Source organism: Urocitellus parryii, chromosome 2, assembly GCF_045843805.1.
Source record: "Urocitellus parryii isolate mUroPar1 chromosome 2, mUroPar1.hap1, whole genome shotgun sequence".
Lineage (NCBI taxonomy): Eukaryota > Metazoa > Chordata > Mammalia > Rodentia > Sciuridae > Urocitellus > Urocitellus parryii.
Genome location: NC_135532.1, coordinates 14,949,714 through 14,976,912, shown reverse-complemented (window position 1 = coordinate 14,976,912; position 27,199 = coordinate 14,949,714). Strand labels below are relative to the sequence as shown.

The 27,199-nt window shown below is 42.8% G+C and overlaps 1 protein-coding gene across 2 annotated transcripts in view; it reads right to left on the bottom strand.

Moving 5' to 3' along the window:
* The window catches only part of Abcc4 (ATP binding cassette subfamily C member 4 (PEL blood group)), a 230,178-nt gene that overhangs the window by 159,495 nt on the left and 43,484 nt on the right, over window positions 1–27,199 (bottom strand). Inside the window, exon 4 of one of the 2 annotated variants that reach the window (XM_026399756.2) lies at window positions 20,173–20,397. The exons of the other annotated variant lie outside the window; for it this stretch is intronic. Within the exon in view, the coding sequence (XP_026255541.2) occupies window positions 20,173–20,397 (225 nt within the window). The remainder of the gene's footprint in view (window positions 1–20,172; window positions 20,398–27,199) is intronic. 2 annotated transcript variants of the gene reach the window in all.

Genomic DNA, 27,199 nt, shown 5'->3' with positions numbered 1-27,199 from the left:
GCTTCCAACCACCAGACCGTCTGGTCAACGGGTCTGGTTTCCCCTTCCACTGCAAATTCACACACTTGGACCCAACAGGTACTGAACCACAGGCACCCGGGGCCTGAGCCCTGGCAGAAGGAAATATGGGAGGTGGCCCCAAACAGGCCTGGCTTTCTGCCTGGAGCATTTTCTGCCCACACAGAATTGTAGTTTCCCCAAGTCAAGGAAAAAGAGATGGTTGTTCCAAGTTCCAGAAGCGTCTGGGATTTGTAGGCCAGAGCTGCAGAGAGGAGGCCCCAGGAGTCTCTGTGGGGATTTACCAAAGATAATTTGCCAAGGGCTGGACTGTCCATGGACAGAGCAAGGCCCAAGCAGCCCAGGACCAAAGGGAGATTCTGGAGGTCATGCAGTGGTAGGAGGTGCCAGGTTCTGCCCAACTAGGGAGAAAAGCTCCTCATGAGGGTCTTCTCAGGATGCCAGGGAGGCCACGCATTAGAAATAAAGTCACTCTAGAGTCAGAGTCCTCCTTGGACCGAATTCAAATGGTAACACATGAGACACACGGACAGAAGCGAGGCTCACAGGATCAACGTGCCAAAAACAAACCCAATACCCTGCGATCCACATTCTCTATAATGTCAGACTCAGGACGCTCCAACAGAGAAAGAATTATCGCACAGGCAAAGAAACAGAAAGACGTACCTGACAACAGAGGGGGGAAAGTCAACAGAAATAGACACTGGGGTGGACCCAGGTGGGGAACTAGCAGATGAGAACGATGAAAACCACCATTTAAAAAGCTTTCAAGGCATTAAAGAAAATACGGTTACAAGTGAACAGGTGATTTCAGGAAAGAGATGGACACGATCAAAAAGAAACCAAATGGAAATTGTAGAACTGAAAAGTAAAATATCTGAAGTGAAAAAGTTGATTAGTTAACATTAATAGAAGATGAAGTTTCATTGATCTTTTCCCAGAGTCACCAACTCTTACTCTGTAATTTACAATCTGAAGAAAACTCAGGGAAATGGGTGAAGGAAAGAAGAAAGCGGGTGAGTTCTGTGGGAGAATATGAGCACTGAGATCCGCGTGTAATTGGAATCCTAGGAGGAGAGGATAAAATGGGAAAGAAAAAATGTCTGCCAAAAACATGGCTGGATGGCTAAGGGTGTGTGTGGTTCAGTGGAAGGCACTCGCCTGACACATGCAAGGCCCTGGGTTGGATCCCTCCCGCTGCAAACGTACCCCCTGCCCCCACCACCTCCTAGTTTTGTTAAAGTGCATACTTAATCCTATCAAATGCCTAGAAGGTTAAAAACAGGAAGACTGAAGGTGCGTGGGGTAGGGTGGTGCATACCTATAATCTCAGTGGTTTGGAAGACTGAGGCAGGAGGATTGCAAGTTCAAAGCCAGCAACAGCAAAGTTGAGGTACTGAGCAACTCAGCCAGACCCTGTCTCTAAATAAAATACAAAACAGGGCTGGGGATGATGAGTGCCTGAGTTCCATCCAAAATAGGGCTTGGTGGTTGAGTACCCGAGTTCCATGCCCAGCACCACCACCCACCCACCTCCTAATAAAACCACCAGAAAGACCTCTGCCCAGGCACCTCATGGCCAAACCACTGAAACCAGAAAGTAACAGAAATGTTGAAAGCCACCTGAGAAAAATAATGGGCTGCACCCAGGGAACAAGTGGCAGCTGGCCTTCCAGATACAATGGAGACAAGACAGTCCCTAGCCCTGGAGACAAGAATCCAACCTAGAATTCTATACCCAACAACAACATCCTTCCAAATATGAAGATCTAAAAAGGCGAAGAGAATTCGGTACCAACCCCACTGAGCTACAGAAACAACACAACAGCGTTGTCCAAACAGAAGGAAAAGATACAAGATGGACACCCAGAAGGGCACAAAGAGAAACTCAAAGGACAATACATGGTTAGATATAAAAGAGCGACTTTTTTCCTTTTAATTGTTTTTTTTTTCCCTTAATTGTAGATGAAGGCAATACCTTTATTTTCTTTCTTTATTTTTATGTGGTGCGGGGGATTGAACCAGGGTCTCACAGGTGGGAGGCAAGCGCTTTACCGCTGAGCCACCACCCCGTCTCCCTTTTAATTGTTTTTAAAAGACAACTGACTTTTTAAAGCGAAAATGGTAACACTGCGTTGTGAATGTAGACTTAAAACACATAATAACAAGAATACAAAGGGCAGGGCAAGGTAGTTGGGAGCAGTGACAATGCCTGTAGTCGCAGAGGCTGAGGCGGGAAGATCACTTGAGCTCAGGAATAATAGGCCAGTTTCTGCAAAGAGCAAGACCCTGTCTCAAAACTATTCAAAAAAAAAAAAGTGACAATTTTACCACTCTATGCTTCTCACAAATCAAAATGGAATACTAAAAGTTATTTGGGTAACCTAAAAGACAAGTATGGGGGCGGGGGACCAAGAAAACATATTTAAAAATAAATAAATAGCAAGGACAGACAAAGGTTTAAATCTAACCAGATGACAGTCACGCTACATATAAATACGCCAATCATTCCATTAAAAAGATAGATACTGTCAGACTGGATTAACAAAAAAGCAAAATCCACTATATACCATAGACAAGAGACTGTTTAACTGTTATAGTGGGTTAACAGTACAGGGATGGGAAAAGAAACCTGGTGGGCTGCATTGATAGGCGGTGTTAACTGCAGGCCAAGCAATATTACCAGACTAAGAGGACGCTTCATCAACACAAAGGAGGCAGCTAACCCCTCCTACGTGTGCCAGGACCAAACTACAAGAGTTTCAACATAGGAAACAAACAAACAAAGCAGAGCAAAAGGGGAAAATGATACAACTCTACAATAATAGCTAGAGACTCCAACATCCATCTCTCAGTAATTGATAAAAATGGGGGAAAAAAGACTTGGGCTGGACTTGTAGCTCAGTGGTAGAGCACTTGCCTTGCATATGTGAGGCCCTGGGTTCAATCCTCAGCACCACATAAAAAATAAATAAATAAAAGATAGTGTGTTTATCTACAACTAAAAAAAATTACAAAAGAAAAAGATACAGAAGACTTGAACAACACTGTGACCATCTTAAGATGACATTTATGGACCCCACAGCCAACAACTACTCAACAATTTTTTCAAGTACATGGGAAATTCCTCCATTCTGCTAGTGCATAAAATAAATCTCAATAAATTTCTAAACACAAAAATGAGATGCAGAATGTTCTCTGATGATAAAATTTTAAAAACCAGTAAGATATTTAAAAGCTTAAGTATTTGGAAATTAACATTTTTCTAAATAACCATGAGTCAAAGAAGACATCTTAAGGGAAACCAAAATTTTTGTTAAAGCAGTGAAGTAAGAATTTTTTAAAGAAATGATAATGAAAATATACTTTATTATAATTTGTGGGACACAATTAAAACAAGTCATTCAGAGGAGACTTCTGGCTTTAAATATTTTACATTGAAGATGAAGACATAAAATTGATGGTCTAAGGTGCTACCTAAGACCAGGACCAGGACCAGAGAAATAAACAGACAAAGAGAAAAGCGGTCTTCCCATGAGCCCCTGTGACACACCAGACAACCAGACAGGAAAACGGCCTCACAGGGTAAGAACTATTTCTAATTCACAAACAAGAAAACACTCTGAAAGTCCTGCCTGACAAAGGAAGGGCACTCAATTTTGCCTTCTTTCCTTTTTTTTTTTTTCTTTTCTTTTCTTTTGGCAGTGAAAGAGCCCAGGGTTTTACTATTTTCAGCTTCTATTCCCTTTTTCCCCTCTTCCTTCCCTGCCGATGAAAAGGTGCACTCTCCCTTTAAGACTAAAATGGTCTTTTTTTTTAATAAAGTAAAGTTACCACTGTTTCGCATTAATATAGGAACTTCAAGTTTGATGCTAATAAAATGTATATGGTATATTTCAAGACAATTCATGTCCAAACAACGTAAAGAAAATAAATGCAAATCAATGCACAATCATTCAATAATGATGGTTCAACACTTCTTAAATTGCATAAAAGGTTTTTTATTTATTTTTCTTCTGAGAGCAAAACTGTTCTGTCATGAGAACAATAAAAGGCAGACAAAACAAACTGGAATCAACACCTGCATTATAAAAGCCAGAAAGAGGGTTAGTGTGTATCTTTTAATAAGTTAAGAGCACCTAAATAGAAATAAAAATTATTAATCTAATAATTTTAAAAAACTTGACAAAGGTAGGGTGTAGCTCAGTGGTAGAGTGCCTGCCCAGCACTCACAAGGCCCTGGGCTCAATTCCCAGACTGTAAAGAAAGGGAGGAAGCAAAGAGGAAAAAATACTGCAAGAACTTCACAAAAAATGCAAATTGCTAATGAATATATGCGAATACTCAAATTATTATTCAATGCTATATAAATAAAGCAACTAAGCAGTATTTTTTTAAAAAATATGAAACTGGTGAAATCACAACGATTTTTTTTCAAAATCTAACATCCAATCTGAGCAAGGACATGGGGTCATCTCATACCACAGGGGAGAATATATATAGTTAAAAACTCTTTGGGAGCAAACCGGTCTGTCAAAAGCCTTAAATTGTGTGCAACGTGAGAAATCAGGGATGTGTTCAGAGCTTTAGCTTTAATCCCATTCACTATGCTACAGTTTATAATACAGAAAACACTAGAAAACAGTCTAAATGTTTAATTATGGGTCATACTAGAATCCATGAGGCCGTGAAGAACAATGCCATGAACTTGCTATCAAAGAAGAGATGGCCATCATGGGCTCCTGCTGAGAGCAGGCCTCACGATACCCTGGGGGCTATCAGATATCTCTGTCTTCTAAATCAAACATTGATTTTATCAACTTTTAAAAACATAAATCAGGGCTGGGGTTGTGGCTCAGCAGTAGAGCGCTCGCCTCGCATGTGTGAGACCCTGAGTTCTATCCTCAACACGACATACAAAAATAAACAAGTGAAATAAAGGTCCAACTACAACTAAAAAATAAATATTAAAAAACATAAATCAAGCAGGGCACAGTGGCACATGCCTGTCATCCCAGTGGCTTGGGAAGCTGAGGCAGGAAGATCCTGAGTTCAAAGCCAGCATCAGCAAAAAGTGAGTTGCTAAGCAACTCAGTGAGACCCTGTATCTAAATAAAATATAAAATAGGACAGGGGATGTGGCTCAGTGGTTGAGTGCCGTGAGTTCAATCCCCAGTATTGACCACCCCCACAAAAAAAAAAAGTAGCATCTCATTCATTTAGGGGTGGGGGGAAACCTGATTCCTCTTTCTTAATTATTTTAATCAGTAAATATGAAACAGAAAACCCAAGTGTGCACACATAAATATGACCATCCAAGGAATGGGGGAGGGGTCCCAAGCTGATGGAATATATTCTCCCTCTAGAAATTCAATCTTTGTCTTAATAGAAAACTTCTAAAAATGCTTCTCTAAAAGTCCTCGTAAAAGAGGCTCCACTGCTCATCTACGCGGTATAGAATCCTCACTACCAACTCACTCCCGCCAGGTGTCACTCACCCAGGCCTGTGGGTGCTCCTCCCAAAGCACTCCACTGGCCATGCTCTTTGGATCTGCATAGTTTGTCATTTTACACCTTGTCCCTTACAAAGTGCTGTTCCTTCAAATTCTTGTCAGACTCTTTCCCATTTCTTACTACTGTTTTTGGAGGGCTCAGGAGTATTTTAAGTCAAGTCAGAATAAGAAGGCTCCAAATAGAATAGGTTAGCACCCAAGAATTTCTTGTATTTGGGCTCAATTCCTGGTAGATGGCCCTACCCCAGCTGAATTTGTCAGATAATGCAGGTAAACTGGGCATCACTGCAACAGGCATCCAAAAAGAGTATGTTCAGCTCGCTGAACAGAAAAATTGCCTATATTTTTCCAATATGGTCGGCCAGAGCTGCCTGGTCATGCCGCCACACCTGTTCCTGATTGCACAATCTAAAGACATTCATTGCTTTGAGGAGCGGACCCAGGAACTGCCCAATATCCTCCATCCACAAACTTAGTCTGCTGTGGTTCTGTAGAAGAAAAAAATGAGTCAAGGAAATGAAAAGCAAAGCCTGCACCAAATCAACAACCTGCTGTGCCCTATAATCTGACAGCCCTGCTGGACGCTGGGGTTTGTGTTGGTTTTGCCGGTTTTCGTGGCTGGCACACAAGCCGGCAAACCTGTAGAGAAGTCCCCTGCAAGGTTTGAAGGATGTGACATTTACATCCCGGGGGCACCCCCAGTTTCACCCTGCTGCTAGCTTTTTGCATGACATCACTATGACCTACTGGAGTTAAGAGGTCAGAAATCCACTCACAGGGCTGACCAGCCAGACCTGGCCTTGGATAAGTAAGCCTCCACACGCGAGGGCCACAACCCAGACCCAAGAGCCACTCCACCTATGGAGTGGCCCTGTGATACCTGTTCTGAGGTTGGGCTGTGGAGAGATGAATTCAGCAGGAGGAGCTGCTCCACCTCCCCTCACCTCATCCCCCGCCAGAGAAAGGCCAGAGAAAGGACTCCTTCAAGGCTGCATGAGGCCCTGACCCAGGCCTCTCCAATGCCCTCGGGTCCCAGGGGCTCTGCAACCCTGTCAGGATTGGGGGAAAGCAGAGCATGGCCAGGCCCCCACTGACAGCTTCTACACAGGGTCCCCAACAGTTTGCTGGTAAAGATGAAAGCACTACTCCCCATAGGGGACCAGAATGTCACCATACTTGGGAACCTTTGAGAAATCCTAGTTACAGAACTAAAATAGGTATTTTGTGGAGTAAAGGGTGGTCAACATATATTGTCACAGAAACTGCACTTTAATTCATAAGCTCATCTGACATCCATGGAGAAAAGAGGTGGCACAATCTGATGGTGGCCTGTTCAGAAGGAGTCCCACCCCAGGCCTTCTGCAAGACCTCTCACGCCCCGACACGACCATCACCAATTTCTGTGTTGGAAAGAGCAGCTGCAGTTGATTGGTAAACCAAGCAAGAGAGGGGACAGGAGATGAGCAGATGAGCAGGACGAGATGGTCATGGTGAGGGCCGCAGGAGGAAAGCGGAAACTGAGAAGCCCATGAGAAAGCGAGAGAAGGCAACCTCAGAGCAGGAGTGAAGGGTACACCTCGAGAAGGGCAAAGGGCAAGCCTCTCCCATCCGTCTAAAAATTACTGGGATATTTTCTGCTTTCTGTTTCTAAAAGTACAAAATACAACCCCCAAAAAGGTGTTAATAAATCTATTTTCTCAAAAATGGCATGTTTAGTACCAAAAAACTTATATATGGAGCCAATGCCAACTTTTTTGGGGGGGAATGGTATTGGACACTGACCTCAGGGGCACTTTACCACAAAGCTACACCCTCGGTCCTTTTTGTTTTCTATTTTAAAACACAGTCTCACCAAGTTGCTAAGACTGGCCTCAAAATTGCAATCCCCCTGCCTTAGACTCCAGAGCCGCTGGGATGACACGTGTGGCCATCACACCCAGCCAACTCTTGTACAAGAGAGTAGTCATAGAAAATAAGACTCCCAACGCAGACTCACCATGGTACGTAATTTTCCTAAAAATCAGTTGAAATGAGAAAATGTAATCTTCCTTTTTTCCTAATGTATATTTATCAAAGCACTGACCTTGAGCAGTTGGCTATTAGGACCTCCTAAGGCATCAGTGCACACCTGTAATACCACAGAATTAGCTCTGTCCCTTGTTTACCAACATCACCTTTGAAGTGTTAAAAGGGAGGGAATAATTAGAAAAATGAGAAACTATACCCCAATGATTCAAATGTATGAATTACCAAGATCATTGTCATGTCATGTGTAGCTAATTAAAAAAATTAAATTAAAAAAAAAGAAAAAAAGATAAGGAGGTCTATGCAGCAGAAATGAAAAACAGTGACCAAGGCAAGGACATGCTACAAACTTGATCATAAGCAGCCATGACGTTAACTTCTTTCACCAGTAGATACAAAGGAGGAAGCTGCATAGCACCCAGGGCAGACTCTGCCTGGGCACCCCTTTCTCAGCGCCACATTTCCCGGCTCATTGGTGTAGAAAGATAAGCGTATCAAAGAGCAGCTGTGGGCCAACAGCTGTTACCTGGCAGAGAGCAGCAGCCGGAAAATGACCCTGTTCATGCAGCTAATGGGTTCCCCGGGGATAGGAAGCAGGAGAACTTCAAAACAGCCAGGACCTGCAGAGGTGCTGGCTCAGAGCAGGGAGCAGGCAGGCACAGAACCTGAAATCCCCCCATTCCCTCTGCAGTTAGCTGAGGCCACCTCTACAGATGAGGAGCAGGATACAGGGTCAAGGTATGACCTAAACCTATTTAAAAATTAACCTTGAGGACATTATGCTTAGTTAGGTAAGCCAGTTATAAAAGGACAAAAGCTAATTCCACTTAAATGAGGTACCAAGCAAAGTCAAATTCGTGGAAACAGAAGCAGTGGTTGCCAGGGGCTGGGGGAGCAGGGAGTTAGCGATTGATGGGTCCAGAAATCCAGTTTTCAAAAAGGAAAGAGTTTGAGATGGATGTAATTAATGCTAATAAATATACTAAAACATTATTTTAAATGATAAATTATAATGCTATATGTATTTTTACCACATTTTAAATTTTTTCACAATTTTTAAATTTAAAAATTTTAAAAACAAAATCAACTACCTTTGAAGTGAAAGGAAATAGCCATCAACCAGCAATTCTAAACCTAGAAAAATATCTTAACAGAATAAAGACACACACACAAAAAAAAGTCATAAAAAAAGTCAAATTAAAGTTAAAATAAAAGTCAAGTTAAAGTGAAAATAAAGCATAGGCTCTCTATTCACCTCACAGATTGTTTCTTTTGATGAGAAGAAATGTTTTAGTTTGAATCATCCCATTTATTGATTCTTGATTTTAATTCTTACACCATAAGAGTCTGATTAAGGAAGTTGGGGCCTAATCCCACATGATGGAGATTAGGGCCTACTTTTTCTTCTATTAGATGCAGTGTCTCTGGTTTGATTCTTAGGTCCTTCATCCATTTTGAGTTGAGTTTTGTGCATGGTGAGAGATAGGGGTTTAATTTCATTTTGTTACACATGGATTTCCAGTTTTCCCAGCACCATTTGTTGAAGAGGCTATCTTTTCTCCAGTGCATGTTTTTGGTGTCTAATATAAGATAATTACAATTTTGTGGGTTAGTCTCTGTGTCCTCTATTCTGTATCATTGGTCTATATCTGTTTTGGTGCCAATACCATGCTGTTTCTGTTACTATTCCTCTGGTAGAGTAATGCCACCTGCTTCACTCTTCCTGCTAAGGATTGCTATAGCTATTCTGGGTCTCTTTATTTTCCCAGATGAATTTCATGACTGCTTTTCCTATTTCTATGAGGAATGTCATTGGGATTTTGATCAGAATTCCATTAAATCTGTATAGTGCTTTTGGAAGTACAGTCATTTTGATCATATTAATTCTGCCAATCCAAGAGCAAGGTAGATCTTTCCATCTTCTAAGGCTGTTTTTTATAATATAGATCTTTCACCTCTTTCATTAGGTTGATTCCCAAGGTTTTTGTTGTTGTTGTTGGTTTTGGGGTTTTGTTTTGTTTTTGTTTTTGTTTTTGTTTTTTTGAGGCTATTGTAAACAGGGTAGTTTTCCTGTTTCCATTTCTAAAGATGTCACTGATATACAGAAATGCATTTGATTTATGGGTGTTGATTTTATATCCTGCTACTTTGCTAAATTCATTTACTAGTTCTAGAAGTTTTCTGGTGGAATTTTTAAGTCTTCTAGGTATAGGATCATATCAACAGCAAATAGTGCCAATTTGAGTTCTTCTTTTCCTATTTGTATCCCCTTAATTCCTTTCGTCTGTCCAATTGCTCTGGCCAGTGTTTACCTCTCATACATCAGATAGAGCACTAATCTCTAAGGTATAAAGAACTCAAAAAGCTAAGCACCAAAAAAACAAATAACCCAATCAATAAATGGGCCAAGGATCTAAACAGACACTACGCAGAAGATGATATACAATCAATCAACAAGTATATGAAAAAAAATTCACCATCTCTAGCAATTAGAGAAATGCAAATCTAAAAAAAATCTCACTCCAGTCAGAATGGCAGCTATTATGAAGACAAACAACAATAAGTGTTGGCAAGGATGTTGGGGAAAAGGCACACTCATACATTGCTGCTGGGACTGCAAATTGGTGCAGCCAATATGAAAAGCAGTATGGAGATTCCTTGGAAAATTGGGAATGGAACCACCATTTGACCCAGCTGTCCCTCTCCTCAGTCTATACCCAAAGGACTTAAAGACAGCACACTACAAGGACACAGCCACATCAATATTTATAGCAGCACAAGTCACAATAGCTAAACTGTGGAACCAACCAAGATATCCCTTCAATAGATAGATTAAAAAAAATGTGGCATATATCCACAATGGAATATTATTCAGCAATAAAAGAGAATAAAATCATGGCATTTGCAGTGTAATGCATTTCACTATCATATATAAATAAATGGATGAAGTTGGAGAAAATAATGCTATGTGAAGTTAGCCAATCCCAAAAAAACAAATGCCGAATATTTTCTCTTATATAAGGTGAATGACTCATAGTGGGATAGGGAGGGAGAGCATGGGAGGAACAGACCAACTCTAGATAGGGCAAAGGGATGGGAGGGGAAGGGAGAGGGCATGGGGTTAGAAATGACGGTGGAATGTGATGGTCATTATAATCCAAAGTATATGTATGAAGACACGAATTGGTGTGAATTTACTTTGTATACAACCAGAGATGTGAAAAATTGTGCTCTATGTGTGTAATAAGAATTGTAATACATTCCACTGTCATATATAAATAAATAAATAAATAAATAATTAAAGTAAAAAATAAATCATAGAGCTGGGGATGTGGCTCAAGCGGTAGCACGCTCTCCTGGCATGCATGCGGCCCGGGTTTGATCCTCAGCACCACATACAAACAAAGATGTTGTGTCCGCCGAGAATTTTAAAAATCAATCAATCAATCAATCAATCGTAGGCGTCATCTTCAGCATGTATCTCAGAAAAAGGAAAACAGAGATTCTTGTTGCCTTTTCACTTGCTAAGGGGGCCACAGCCACCCCATCCCTCTTTCCAATCCACTGTCCCTGTCACTATCCTCTACAACAGCATACCCCAAACTTTCCCTGAGACACAAATTAAAACATACAGGTTTCTGGAACCTTTCCTTGGATATTCTGATGGAGCAGATCTGGCATGGGCCCAGGACCTGGGCTCTCACTAATCCCACCTGGGCCTGGAGATAGGACAGGGGACTCTCTCCTGGCATATGCACTCATCCTTTATCTGCTCAGCAAGGAAGTCAAGAGGGCCCGCCCTAGGGCTCCCGGGACCACGCCCTGCCCTGTACACACAGCTCTGTGGCCGGGACACATCCAGGCTATTAAACTAATGGAGGGATGACTGATCTGACCAGGGCTGAGTAACTGATACCGGACCAGCCCACACTTCCCATGTTCCCATAAACCACCCAGAAGGGGACAAAATTATGAGGCAGATGTTTTCAGGCACCAGGTAACGGGCAGTATACAAGACGGATCCCTAAGATAAGAGATACTCAAGAGGTGAACAGCCCCACTCCCCTGGCTCTCAGCCAAGGGACCACTTTCCAGGTAGGGCAGGGAGAACTCAAGGGCACGGCAGCCCTGCTGAGCTGAGCAGCACAGGTCAGATGGGGTCAGCTGCAGCAGCGGGCATCTGTAGGCAGGGCACTCACTGACAGTGAAGAGGTGTCAGACAGGAAGAGTCCCAGGATTCGGGGTTGGGGAGATTTGCAACAAGTCCTTCAGTAAGGGGTGGGCTACCAAGGCACCCACCCACCCAGGACTCAACAGAGAGCTGGGGCTATGGAGGATCACAAGGGAAACAGAGAGACTAAAGGTCCAGCAGAGCTGGGGAACTAGAATTTACACATGTAACAGGAGCCCAAGAAAGAGAAAAGCATTAAGAATGAGCCAGAAAAGAAAATTTCAATAGATAGAATGATCCAATATTTCCCAAATCTTAAGATCATCAAATGAAAGATCCAAGAGGCTCATCAAACCCCCAAAAATAAAAATACAAAGTAAATCACACCCAGGATCATTATCATCCTCCTGAAAAAATGGTAAAAAAAAAGAGAAAACATGTTAAAACATTCTCCAGAGAAAACAGAAACATTACATACAGGAAAACAAAGATACACATTACGAATGACTTCTTATCAGAAACAAGGCAGCCAGGGAAATGGGACACATCTTCCAAGTGTGGGCTGGGGGCCCAGAGACTACTGACCCAGAATTCAACATCCATCACACATAGCCTTCAAAGAACAAAGACTTCCTCTCCAGCAGACCATATGACAAGAAATGCAAAGGATGTCTTTCGGGCTGGAAAGACACAATTTCAAATGGAAACTGTGAGCTACAGAAAGGAATGAAGAGCACCAACAACTATAATTCATGGGTAAATGAAAAACTATGGCTTTTGTGCTTCACAAAGAAGAGATGTGAACAGCAAAGCAGCTCAAAAAGACACAGGATTTTACCCAGCAATTCTACTCCAAGGTATCAACCTCCAAGAAATAAAAACCCGTGTCCACAGCAGCTTTACTTCTAACAGCCAATTCTCAGAAACAGGCCAGAAGAGCATTAACATGCGACTGAATCCGCAAGGGTGTTCCAGAGTCAGCAATAAAAAATAAACTAAATAAAAAAATAAATAACACTGACATAGGTGATAGCAGGAAATAATCTCAAAATAATCCAAATATGCCGAGCATGGTTGCGCCACCTCTGACCCCAGCAGCTCAGGAGGCTAAGACAGGAGGATCACAAGTTCAAAGCTAGCCTCAACAACTTAGCGGGGCCCTAAGCAACTTGGCAAGACCCTGTCTCTAAATAAAATATTAAAAGGGTGGGCTGGGGTTGTAGCTCAGTGGTAGCACATGCAAGGCCCTGGGTTCAATCCTCAGCATCACACAAAAATAAATAAAATAAAGGTATTGTGTCCAACTACAACTAAAAAATAAATATTTAAATATATATATTGGGGGGGGGGCTTGGGATGTGGCTCAGTGGTAAAGTACCCCTGGGGTCAATCCTCAGTCTAAAAATAATAAAAGTAATCAAAATAATCTCAAAAGCCCTTCTCTTTCATTTGTGAGTTTTTAGAAATTAATCTATGATGACAGAAATCTGATCAATGGTCATCTGGAGCTGAGGTAGGGGGTAAGACTGGAAAGAGGCAGAAAGGAACATTCTGGACTGAAGAAAAGATCAGATCTTGATGGCAGAGCAGTATCCGCGTACCGCACAGGCATGGTCAAGACTGAACATGTGCTCATTTACTGTGTAGTTATGGTTTGATATAAGGTGTGCCCCAAAACTCCCATTAATGCAGGAATATTCAGGATGAAGTGACTGGATGATAAGAGCTGGAACCTAATCAGTCCACCCTGGTCGGAATGGGCTGACTAAGTGGTGACTATAGGCAGGTGGGCCAGGGCTGGAGGAGGCTGGTCACTGGGAAGTGCCCTGGAAGGGTGCATCTTCCCTGTGGCCCCGTTCCCTGTTCCCTCTCCCCTCTCTCTGTTTCCCGGCTGCGATAATGGAGCAAAGCTCCTCTGCGATGTCCTTCCACCCCGATGTTCTACCTCATCTAAGGTCCAGGCCAATGGAGTCAGCCCACGACGGACTGAACCTCCGAAACAGCAAGCCAAAAATAAACTTTTCTTCTCTAAGTTGTTCTTGTCAGGTATTTGGGTCACAGCCACAAAAAGCTGACTAACACATGTATGTAAACTACCCTCCAGAGTTGACTCAAAGGAATTTCAAGTTACATGAAAACAATCAACTCTCAATATAAGCAGTATTTCATATATCCCAAACTTACAAGCACTATATTTAGGTTTATTAACTTTATGGGTTAATACATTAAACATTTATTTCTGCATATTACTAAATGACAATATGTCCTTACCGTGCCCCACAACTCTAATCTCCTATATGTCTAGAGCCAATTCATGAGAGTAAAGCTTCACCAAATGAACAAGATGGTAAATATGAACCAATGAATGGCTGGACCATGAGAACCTCAGACTGTAACGCCCAGATCTGATCCCAAGGTCATTAAGGCCATGTGGACTCCTTACCCCTTCAGAAGCAGCCACAGGCAGCAAGGCACCAGCAGATGCTTTCCCTAAGTCACAAGCCTGGTGGTCATTGACTTCCTTACTCAAAAGCTGCCAGTGGCTGCCCCTATGGACCAAGTAACCCCAACTGCCATAAGCTCAAGACCAAGGTCCTCCACCACCTGGGCCCAGTGATCCCTTCTAGACTGACCTCCTGTGCTCTCCTAAATCCTTACACACGTGGTGCTACCCTCTCCTCTTTTCCATCACCCCCGCTCGAGGCCCCTTCTGCCTAAGAGGCCGCCCCTGCACGGTTACAGAATCCTTTACAGAATCCTTCCCTAAACCCTTAAACAACATGACTATACACCGCTCAGCACCCTGGCTGCCATTCTGTCTAGTTATGGGTATTGGCAGGAGCTGAGCCCTGACTGACAATAATAAGACAACAGGAAGGTTGGAACACACGCTGAACACCAGGCATCATGCTAACTGCTCTGTACAGAGGGACTCGGTGAGTCCTCACCACAATTGTGATTTGAGCACTGTTACCTTCCCAGCACAAATGAGAACAAGGCTGCTCAGAGCAGCCGGCCTGAGGCAAAGAGGAAGAGGAAAACTGCACTGCACGTAAAAAACGTCCCCACTCCAGAGCCTCAGCTCTACGCTGACAGTGCCCCACCTCCTAAGTGATGGGCTTCTTCTGCGCTTTGTGCTTTAGAGAAATTATCTTATTCAGGGGCTCACAACCAACCCATGAAGCGGGTACCTTTATCCCCATTTTAAAGATCAGAAAACTGAGGCTCTGAAAAATGAATGGGCTTCTCTAAGATTTTACAGTTGGACAAAGGGCAAAACTGGAACTGAAATTCAGGTCTGACTGCTCAGAGTCCACACTTACAATCTCATCCCCAAACAACCTTCCAGTGTCTTCCACGACGTGCCCAGCACCTGATTCAACACCTGGGCACTCCTCCAGATGAGGTTCAGTCCAGACTCTAAGACCCTGGGGGCTGAGGAACAACTACCATCACTGAGTCTTACCCTGCAATTCAACAGCGTTAGTTATTCACCTGGAGAAGGGCGAAACCTATAACCCCATGCTATCCACATGCTACCCCCATGACCTGGAAAGTCTTGGTCACAAGGCATGTGATAAAGTTAAGATGAGCATATATGTGAGGGCTATTAGGATCACCTGGGAGTTTTTAAAACTCACCACCAATTAAACTGCAATATCTAAGCTTAAAAGCCAGACATCAGTGTGGCTTTAAAGATTTCCTCAAGGGAATCCAATATACAGCACAGTTTGGGAGCCACTGAGCTCCTACAGTCTGCACCACATCCCCACAGAGCAGAAAAGGTTATCTTAGGAACTTTAGGGTGCAACTGACCCAACTCTGCAGCAGCAGACGCTTTCCTCTGAAAAAGCTCAACCAAACAGCCACTTGCTTTGTTAGCTCCAACTCCTAACCATGGAAAATCCAAACAGCTCCTCTTAGATCTTCCCTAGCAAATTAGATTGACAAATTGCCCTTTGATGAGATTAACGTTTCACAAAACCCGGCTCTAATTCATGTTGGTATCAGAAGCAAAACAGAAACAAACTCTCTAGAAGAAAAATAAAGTATTATAAACAATGTAGGAAACACTACTAGGTTATTCTAATTTTGTCAGAATATTAGAAAACACCATTAGAGGGACTGGGGTGGTGGCTCAGTGGTAGAGCACTCGCCTAGCATGCATGAGGCACTGGGTTCGATCCTCAGCACCACATAAATATAAAATAAAGAGAGTGTGTCCACCTAAAAGTAAAAAATGATAATTTTTTTTTAAAAAAAGAAAACACCATTAGAAAAGAAAGTCCAAAGAAGATACTCTCATTTTCATAAATACCACAGAGTTCCACTTTGACACTACTCTCATGATCCTCCCTAGACATTTTCAGAAAGGAAATCTAAGCAGAGACTAATAGGCAATAATTGCTGGTTTTGGAAGACCAAGTCAGTTGAATATTTGCAATTTCTTACTGTCCTGCCTAAATAAAAAGCAATATAGAATCTATAATGAACTAAATCTATAAACAAAAATAAAACTAAGCCTCTCTAAGAACTACAAACATGATAACATATGGCCCAGACACTGCCAGAACCTTCTACCAACTGCCTTTCCACAATCACCGAGTAAATCCTATATTTATGATGACAAAACACTGGGCACGTTACTGGGGGAGATCCACAATAAGTGACGGAGGGGAGGCAGAATGTGTGCAGGGAGCCAGCTCACCTTGGAAGTCAAATCAGAGGAAGACAAATCCTCTCCCACAAACCTTCCTTTGGACTAACTCTAAAGAAAGTGAAGACTGGCAGTTTTATCCAGAACAAGAAGTCTAGCCAAGCTGACTCCACTGGGCATGATGTCCGCACCACTAAAGGAGCATCCGAAAGCAGCGCCAGCAGGCTCCGTGACTACTTTGGCTTTACCTGGCGTTCAGAACAAGCCAAACCATCATCAAAATCCACTCCTCAGAAGCCGGTCCAACACAGAAACCATCATCGTTCTCTAACCTGGACCCAGAGTCAGGGAATTCACAGCCGATTAAGCAATAGCCTTGGGGGTGGGAGGATCTCTGTGCCATCCTGACCATCCTGAGTGCTGAGACCGTCACATCACCCTGCCTCCCAGGTGTGCAGACCTTCAGTATTCAGCCTCAGTTCTACCCCAGCCTAAGCCAAGGTCGGGGCTGGCAGAAGACCCCAGCTGTTCTTCCTCCATCACAGCCACCTCTCACCCAGTCTGGCCCGCTTCTGTGCTCGAGCCAGGTAAGCAACCCTTTGAGGCCTGGGGATGGACAAGCCCCCTCTTCTGTGTCCCAGTGACGAAGTAAAGCTGGGAAGCAGGCCACCGCCAAGTAAAAGGGACAGCAAACCTGCTGGAAATGTGACTAGTGACTGATTAGAGACTTTCTAAAATGAGGGAGTACAATGTTAAAACACTACTGCCATGAGAAGCCAGGGTCCTTACCACCATTCTGTTGGAAAACAGCCTGTGTTACATGCTCCCTTTATTTGGTAAAAATTCTGAGACTCAACCCAGAGACCTGAGGACCCTCCACAGATGTCTATGGGCTGTTTTAAGAACCCACCCCTGGAGCCACTGACCCAAATAAAAGAAATCTTCTCTTCATGGAATCCTCAAGTTAAACAGAAAAAAAAAAAAAAAATCAGAGATCAAGCAGGAATATAAAATGGTATGGCTGATGGGGCAGTTCCTCAAAAAATCAAAAATAGGCCTATCACATGATCCAGCAATGCCACTTCTGAGTATAGATCCAAAAGAAACGAATTCAGGAACTTAAAGAGAGACCTATGGGTACACCTATGTTCACAACAGCACTGTTCACAACAGCCCAAAGATGGAAACAACCCCAATGTCACCAGATGAATGAATGAACACAACATGGCACATCTGCACTGTATTCAATATAATTCCAGGAATTAGGGCTGGGGATGTGGCTCAAGCAGTAGCGCGCTCGCCTGGCATGCGTGCGGCCCGGGTTCGATCCTCAGGACCACATACAAACAAAGATGTTGTATCCGCCGAGAACTAAAAAATAAATATTAAAAATTCTCTCTCTCTCTCTCTCTCTCTCTCTCTCTCTCTCTCTCTCTCTCTCTCTAATAATAATTCCAGGAATTAAATTTGTGACATATGCTACAATATGGGTAAATCTGGAAGATATCTCACTACTTGAAGTGCTCCATTAACAAGAGCAGTCTACAGCAGTCCAACAGGCACAGAGCAGAACAGGGACGGCTGGGGAGGAGGAGGACGCGCAGTTACTGGGTATGGTTTCAGTTGGGAAGATGACAAGGTTCTGGAGGTGGATGGTAGCGATGGCTGCACAGCAAGAACCATGATTCACGTCAATGAACTATGTGTACACTTAAAAAACTAAAATGGTAAATCTGATGTCATGCATATTTTACCATAATAAAAAAGGGATCAAATGCCAAAAGTAGTTTTACCAAAACTGTGGAAAGGTAAATAAATGGCAAGTCATTTTTCATGTGATACATCCCAGAAGATCATTCAATACAAGGAACCAGGACAGTGATCTCAGCAGTCATCCCATCTGTAACACTCAGCCAGATTTCTCCCAGGACCAGGGATTAGAGGGTGGGGACTGTGCTTAAGCTGCAAGCAAGTGCAGAAGGGCCTTTCCCAGCTGCTCTGCAGCACCACCCCCGCCCAAGGAAGCAGCCCTCTTGCACCGCAGGTCTCCAGACCCAAGGCAAGCAAGAGGGAACCCTCCTTTCTCACGTTTCTAGAATTTCAGGTTAAGTATAGGGCTTAACCATGAGTAATTCTTGACTTGGTAAAGAGACTATTCTTCTAGGATAATCTAGCTAGCAAATGAATACCTCTGGGAGCTGCTTACCTTCAGGATCAGATTTCCCAAAGGCTACTTCCAAAGCCTCAGTGGAAAGAGGAAGAAAAACAGGTGAACAGTAATACCCACCTGTGCAAGAGCTCTGTTTGGCTAAACTGGTACCTCACACCTGACTCCAGCGACTAGAGTGTCCACAGTAGGTGCCCACTCAATTCCCAAGTATTTACTGGAACTAAGCATGAGCTGATAGAGAGAACTGAGTATTCTGAATGGCAGGAGGGAGTGGAACAGACTGTCAATGACAATGACAGTGAAGACCACAGGACAATGAAGAAGTCAAGCTCATTGGTAAACACTTATAATCCCAGCAGCTCAAGAGGCTGAGGTAGGAGGATCAAGTTCAAGGCCAGCCTTAGCAACATAGCAAGGCCCTAAGTAACTTAGTGAGAATCTCTCTCAAAATAATAAAGGGCTAGGGATGTGGCTCAGTAGTCAAGCACCCCTGGGTTCAATCTCCAATACCAAAAAAAAAAAAAAAGATACAATGAAGGCCCCTCGTTTGGAGCATCTGCACGCTGTTCCCATTTCCACGGCACCAACATGGATACTGGGTATATTCTTTGATCCCACCATCAGGCATAAGATGCCCAGCCACCAGCACTCACACAACTCCAAGACTAAAAAGACTCCTACCCAGGGCAGACGTGGAGAGGACTGTGCATTCCTCTAAGAAAAAAATTCACAACACCCAGAAGCTCTAGGTGAGTCAAACAGAGGTACAAGAAGCTCTAATTTAAATTGCTGTTTTCATCTTTAAATGAGGATTAAAAAAAATAAAAACACAAAAGCAAATGGACCAGGGCAAAGAGATACCCAGGCTGGAGTTTATAAAGGTCTTCAGCTCCTTAGTGGTGACTCCTTTATAAAGACACCTGAAATCTTTAAAGCAACCATGGCCATGGCAAACTGTGGGATTTTATGGGACTTCTCAATACAAAAAGCACCACGCACATCAAATAAGGCCTTATCATTAAAACTGCAGTAAAAGGAAAACAAACAATCTGAATGGCCAGTGACAGGAAAAACTATAAAAGTTCTCTTCAAAATGACTAAAAGACTCTTAATATTGAAAGTGCTCTTCCGACCAGTTTCCTTAAATACCATAAAACAGCCATAATTAGCTCTCACTTTTATATTTTCTTTAGTTGACAAAATTATATTGGATGTAATCACATGGTTCATTTTAAAAAATATAATTCCCTCTCTCAAAGACATTCTTTCCTCCTAGATTTAAGATCAGAGATCCACATTTCCTGAAGTTCACTTTTAAAGAAAATTAATTTTGAGGCGAATGAAAATTTGAATGAGATTTCCATAAATACAACTATGAGATTTAGCTAGGAAAAGACAAAGTTGTTCATTGGATATTTACTTTTTGCCTAGATTTCATTATAAGTTCTGTATTCTGTATCAGCTGGTATTACAAGCAGCCATGACCTAACAGCAATAGAAAACTTCCGTTTTTCTTAAATGATTCTACTTATGTAAATTTTTAATTTTCATAAAACCTTCCCAAAATGCTTCCAATGCCTCAGGTGAAGTACATGTTTCAACACTGAATGTCACTTACCTTCCGATAAATCATGTGGCACATGGCTACTCTCAACCTCATGCCGGCGCACTGGACATGATAAAAATACAAGTGATGCAAGATGGCCAGAAAGAGCGTGCAGACCGTGAGCACCGTGGCGTAGCCATAAGCTGTGTACAAGGCCACGGAGTCGGTGGGATCATAATTTTCAAAATAATTAATAACTTTCCCCAAAAATAAGGGCTGAATTACTTTGGTGCCTTCCTATAAGAAAAAAAAAAAAAGCCTTCATTAGAAACACAAACCACACCAATCTTTCTCCACACAAGCTTTACTTTTCTTAGCATGTTAAAAAAGTGTTTTGACAAAGTGCAACATTCATCCCTAACCTAAAAGGAACACAGAACGGCTTTCTTCTCTAAGACAGCAGCTGACAGTTTAACCTGAAGTCAAAATTACAAGTTCAAAGACAATCAAGCTCTGGTACACCAAGCTCAGTACACTGTGGATGCTCATAAATATTATAACCAGTGATTTAAAACACATTTGGCAAAGTATCAAAAAAAAGGTCTTGGCTTACGATGAAAAGGGGGTTAAGGTGGCCAAAAAGGAAAAGGGAAAGGGACCTGCCTAGCAATGGACAGCCCAGCTCCTGGTGTGCCTGCCGCTCCTGCTGAACCCCCAGCAGCCAGCCCATGGGCAAGGCCAGTGGCTTATTCCCAGGCACACACCCATGCCATCTCCTGCTCAACTCTCCTGCCCTGCCTGCATCAACTCACAAACTGGCACGAACCCGGATGAAGCCTCCCATCTTGCTCAGCCCAAATGCCATGTGTCAGGAGATCCAAGAGAAAAGGGTCCAACTTTTCTTGGAAATATAGAAAGGAGCCAGGCTTTCCAGGCTCCCAGCTCTTGGACCCCAGGGGGTGCAGCTTCCATATGGCTCTACCCACTGGAAACCCGAGTGTGCCCAGAGGTACTGCCACCTCCACTCAGTTAAACCCAGCACAAGTCAAGGTAAAGGATACTGTCAGCCTTATATTGTAGGTGCCAGTTTTAAAGAAATATTATCATGTCCTCTCCAAGGCAAAAAAGTAAAATCCTACCCCACTGAGCTCCTGCACCTCCCAGACAGAGAGAGAGAAATAAATTTCTAAAAGCAGAGAAACAGCAAAGCCATGTTGAGCCCGATGCACGGAGGCCCAAGAGTTTTCCTTGACCTGCTTATTGCGCCTCTCCCAGCCCGATGGCCAGTGCACCCCACAATCTACTCCCCCCCACCAAACACCTTTAAGGGACCCCCATCATAGAAAAACCAAACGCTCTCTGCAAATCCAAGTCACCTAAAGTAAACACGCAGGCCTCCACATCATTTCCTCCTGGCTTCTCAAAAGACAAAATGCCACAAGTTTGGAAATCTTCCAAGAACTTGACTAGGAAACAAGCACTTCCTTTCATGCAACCCGTCCTTATTAACACAGACATGGCAGACAACTGTCGGGTTTGCTTTTCACAGCTGTTTTTCTGTCTATCTGAAGTGAAGAACCCACGCAGAAAAGGGAGGGAGAATCAAAACAAAAAGGAACAACTCTAACACGCATTTTCCTCCCAACCAACCAGTGCCGGGTCACGACATTTACAGAAGACATCTCTGTCCCTCCAAAAGGCCATGACATTAAACCCCACACTCCCATCCTGCTGTGTACACACACGCACGCACGAACGCTGACTTCACCAGCCCTGCTGTCTTCCATGAGTCATAGAGGTTTCCGTCTAGGAAGCACCAAGTAAGGAAAAGCTCCTTGAAGAATGAGGAGTGAGAGGACCAGATATTCAGATGGCAGAGGCCCATCTTTCAACTCTAGAGGGACTGAGAGCCCTCACATGGTGGGGCACAAAGACTATCATAGTATAGGGACAAAACTTCACAGATACACACAGAGAGGCAAAGAGGCCAAGCTGTACACACACAGGAGTGGTTGAGGGCAGGCTAGGCCAGCAGCATTTACACCTGAGCCATCCACCAGAAGCAGAAACTTCTGCCATCCCAAACTTGCCTGAAACCTCTCAGGCAATCCACAACTCACTGTTGCACAGTTCTGATGCAGGTGTGATTCAAACAGAAAATAAGAGCAATGTCCCCCAGCAGACAAAATAATGAATAAAGCAGAAAAGGGTACAAAAGAAAGTAGGTCACTATTACCCATCTATCTAAATTTTCCTACTGAGAGAGAGCATGTAACCATCAAGTTGAACAAACAGGCTCATTAATAAGTGAGTCTTATTTGTGGCCCACACCTGCCCCCTCTCCCTCGGACCTGTCCATCCCTGATCCTAACCCTCAACTGCTAAGAAATAAACAACTGGGAAAATACTCTTTCTCATCCTTGCAATATAGCAAATTGAAACTTTCTGGCTATCAGATCAAAATTCATACAAATCCTTTATCTTGGACAAGAATCTGTGCCCTATAGAAGAATCTCCCCACAACCCAACAGAGAACATAGTCTTTATTTCTACACAAGAATTTCTCAAATGTGAAATTCACATGAGACTTTTAGAATCCAACACAATCCCTCGAGGCCCCAATCGCTCAAGGTTCTGCGCACTCTCCACATATTCAAAGGCAGGCATTTCTCAAAGGAATATCTGGCACTGGGTCTCCTTAAAACTCTGTCCTTTGGGTCATGTGCCTGGCTTTGTAGAGTCACTTATCATAGGCTTGACAGGACACATCCCCAGTGGATAAGGGGCTCCCCCATGTTCCCCAAGGACTTGAGACATTCCTTGCCCAATTCCACCATCCCTGATCCGTGAGAAGGAAACAGAAAACAGAAACAAGCTATCAAAGAAAATCACATTTGAGTAAAAAACAGAAGAAAAGGGTGAGCTTTATGGGGAAAACGAATAGGCTGTTAACTTAGACACAAGCGAATAGGTAACAGGAAGAGTAGAGAAAGATCCAGAATGAAAAAGGAATACAGTGAACCTGGGGATCTTACAACACCAAGATCCCAGAGATAGCTGAAGTCATCTTTAAATCTGGATCTTGAGCCTGATTACAAGTGAGAATCACCAGGGAGGTTTAAGACGGGCGGAACCCACTGAAGCCCAGAACCCACTAAGGCCCAGATTTAGATTCCGCTGATGGAGCAGGACCTGCGTTCCCCCTCCCTGGAAGGTTCTGGAGTACAAAAACCAACCTCCGATAAGCACTGCTATCCTCCTGTCCCACCCCATCCCCACATCTGAGTCTAGAGATGCGCAGAACTTAAAAACCACAGAGGGTTTTAATCGGGGCTGCTGGCACACATCATCCATGCCCTCACAAAAATCCACAGGAACCCATAGTCCTGAGGTTTCAACTTTGAAACAAAGACCCTTCATTTTCGCAGTAGGGAGAATTCAATGTTCAAAAAAGACCGTATTTGCAAAATTAAACAATGAATCATAATTTGCTTCTAAAGTTAGGTCTAAAAGGACAGAGGGAACAGAGTGGAACCAGGGACAAGGACAGCAGCCTTCTTTAAAAACAACCTTTGGAGACTGGGGTTGTAGCTCAGTGGTGAAGTGCTGAGACGCGTGAGGCCCTGGGTTCCATCCTCAACACCACATAAAAATAAATAAAAATAAAGATATTCTGTCCATCTACAACTAAAAAAAAAAATATTTTAAAAAATAACCTCTTTGGTATACTTGAGTTTGGAACCATGAAAATATTATACAGAATTACAAAATATAAACTTTCAAAAGGCCATTTCTTAAACTGTAGAGTAAAATAAAGCAAATGTATACCCATTCAGTTGTTGGTTAAATAAAAAAGTACTATTGATAGTGATTTTAAACAAAATGATTTGAAAATACATTCCCTGGGCTAGGGATGTGGCTCAAGCGGTAGCGCGCTCGCCTAGCATGTGTGCGGCCCGGTTTCGATTCTCAGCACCACATACAAACAAAGATGTTGTGCCCGCCGATAACTAAAAAATAAATATTTTTTAAAAATTCTCTCCCTTCCTCCCTCCCTCCCCATCCCCCTCCCCCTCCCCCCTTTCTCTCTTTAAAAAAAAAATAAAATGAAAAACATTCCCTGCAGAATATACCTACCCAAGTACAATACAAACGACACATGTCTATACCTATCTTTCAGAAATCCTATTACTAGATGACAGTATTGAAATATTGATACTATAAGATTAAAACAAATGATTATATTGATATTGAGAACTGCATTAGGCATAGGAGAAAACAGAAGAGGAGAAAAAAGAAATAGATGAAAAATAAAGAGATCACATAAAAATACTAGTGTCCTGAATGATTGAGAAATACTCACATAAACCTATGATATGACTGTCTCTAAATATATATTTTTTTCTACAAGAAACAAGCAACCCAGCAGCGATGAGTACTAGCAGTGCTAAGTCTCCAAATACAGTCTCCAAATACTGCTTCCCCTAAAAGCTGTTGTGACAGTTTGAAGAAATGGCTGTTTCCACAGCTGGGGCAAAAACTCTTCAGAATGTGCTGGAACACCTCGTCAGAAAGAGGAAACTAGCAAGGTCTGCTGGAGTAGGTGCAAAAAGCCCTGGACCTCACCTCCAGCTCTCAAAGGTCAGAAATGACCAAAGTACAGCAGACAGATGGTAACTACAATGGACTGAAGCACATCAGAAATGTTTCAATCCATAAACCCATAAGGATGCTCTTCAAAACAAACAACAGAACCTCATCAGCCCCAGGAGAATGCTAGAGAACCACTTGTTATTTTAAAGGAAAAAAATAGAAAGTAAGAAAATTAAAGAGTTCCTCCTGATTTTCCTATACATACTGTATCTCAAGTTAATCAAAAAGTTGATAATAATCTAATTTTTCTTTATGGAAATATTCCAGCTAATAAATGAAGAAGTAATTGGAATATCACCATTCTAAAATCCCTAATGAATTGATGTGTCTTAACCAATGATCACAAACAGTTGACTACACACACAAAAAAAGACAACCACACCGTAGATACCTGGTAGTGGTGGCACACAGCCCCGCGATGAAGTAACAGACCTGCCAAACGCAAAGAAACAAACTCAACGCCAGTCAGAGCAAGCTTCTAGATCTAACTACCAACTCCTGGCACCAAAGGAACGTGTCAAATGATGGGAAGGGAGACGCAATCCACCTAACCCAGACTGTAGGAATGAATCTCTGCAAGACAAACAAACCAGTTTCTTCAATTAACGGGGAAAAAAAATAGTAAAGAAAGAAGGAGAAAGAGAGAACCAATACAACCTATATCAATCAGAAACCCATTATAATATCAATTCAATCTGTATACACGCCTATAATCACAGCAACTTGGGAAGCTGAGGCAGGAGAACTGCAAGTTCAAAGCCAGCCTGAGAAACTTAGCTAGGCTCTAAGCAACTTAGTGAGACCCTGTCACAAAAAAAATAAATAAATAAAAGGGGCTGAGGATGTAGCTCAGTAATAGAGCACCTATGGGTTCAATCTCTGGTACCCGCAATTTTTTAATATTTTATTTGTTATTGATGGACCTTTATCTATATTTTTATATGTGGTGCTGAGAATCAAACCCAGTGCCTCACAGATGATAGCAAGCACTCTACCACTGAGCCACAACCCCAGCCCATCCAAAAAAAATTTTTTAATTAAATTTTTAAAAGTTAAAAAATGGGGCTGGGGATATGGCTTAAGCGGTAACGTGCTCACCTGGCATGCGCAGGGCACTGGGTTCGATCCTCAGCACAACATACAAATAAAATAAAAATGTTGTGTCCACCGAAAACTGAAAAATACTAAAAAAACTCTCTCTCTTTAAAAAAGTTAAAAAATGAATTAATGAATGAATGAACATGGACATGCCTGGTGCAGCGGTAAGCACTGTAGTTCTTCCAGTCACTCAGGGTACCGAGGAAGAACTGCTCAAGCCCCAGGAATCTGAGACCAGTCTGGGCAACAGAGCAAATCCTCATTTCTTAAAAATAAATGAATAGGGCTGGGGATTCAGCTCAGTTGGTAGAGTGTTTGCCTCGCAGGCACAAAGCCCTGGGTTCAATCTCCAGCACCACAGAAATAAATAAATAAATAAATAGGTAGATCAGTAGGTAAATAAATAAAATGTAGGCTGAGAGAGAAAGAGAGATGAACACTGGCTAGATATCGATATTAAAGTATTAATGGGTATGCAAAACAACCGCATTGTAGTTTTCTAGGGGAAACGTACTATCTTTTAAAAATACCAAAAACATTTGTAGATAAAATGATGCTCTGTCTGGGAACATCTTCAAAACAGAGTAAGCAGGCTTCAGGTGACTCACACACATGGTCATGGTTTGATAACTACAGAAACTGGCTTAGGAGTAGAGAGGGGCTTAGGAGAGAGGGGCTTATGATCCTATGCTATTTTTGTTTTTTGAAATGGTCTTTAAAACCTAGGAAAGATAACGGCACACGGAGCTTGACCCTTGTGAGGAGCTTGCAGAGGGGAGATATGCAGGGGTGAGGGTCTAAAAATGAGGACACTGAGCTTTAGCAGTCAAGCCTGCTACTGGCAGGCCACAGGACCCTAAGTGCACCCCCATCCCTCCCAGGCCTGAAGGCTCTGGCATGGGAATCTGCCCTCTCCACCTCGGAAGAGCCCAGGCAGCTGAAAGTGTGCCCGGCGGCATCTTGAAGAAATGAGCATGGTCTCGGTCACTTTTTTTTTTTGGTACTGGGGACAGAACTCAGGGGTACTTGACCACTGAGCCACATCCCCAGTCCTATTTTGTATCTTATTTAGAGACAGGATCCCGCTGAGTTGGTTATTTTTATTATATCAAAGTCCTGGGAAGCAGGAGGTGGAGCTCAGGGGCAGAGGGAGTGCCCAGTGTGCGGCAGGCCCTGGATTAACCCTCAGCATTGCAAGAAGCCAAACGAAAAAAGGTCCTAGGAAAAGACTCATTTTATAAATAAAAAGGGCTGGGGCTACAGCTCAGTAATAGACGCCAGCTTTCAAAAAAGCTGAGTCTTTTTTTGTTCCTATTGTTTTCTTTTCTTCCCATAATGAATACAATCT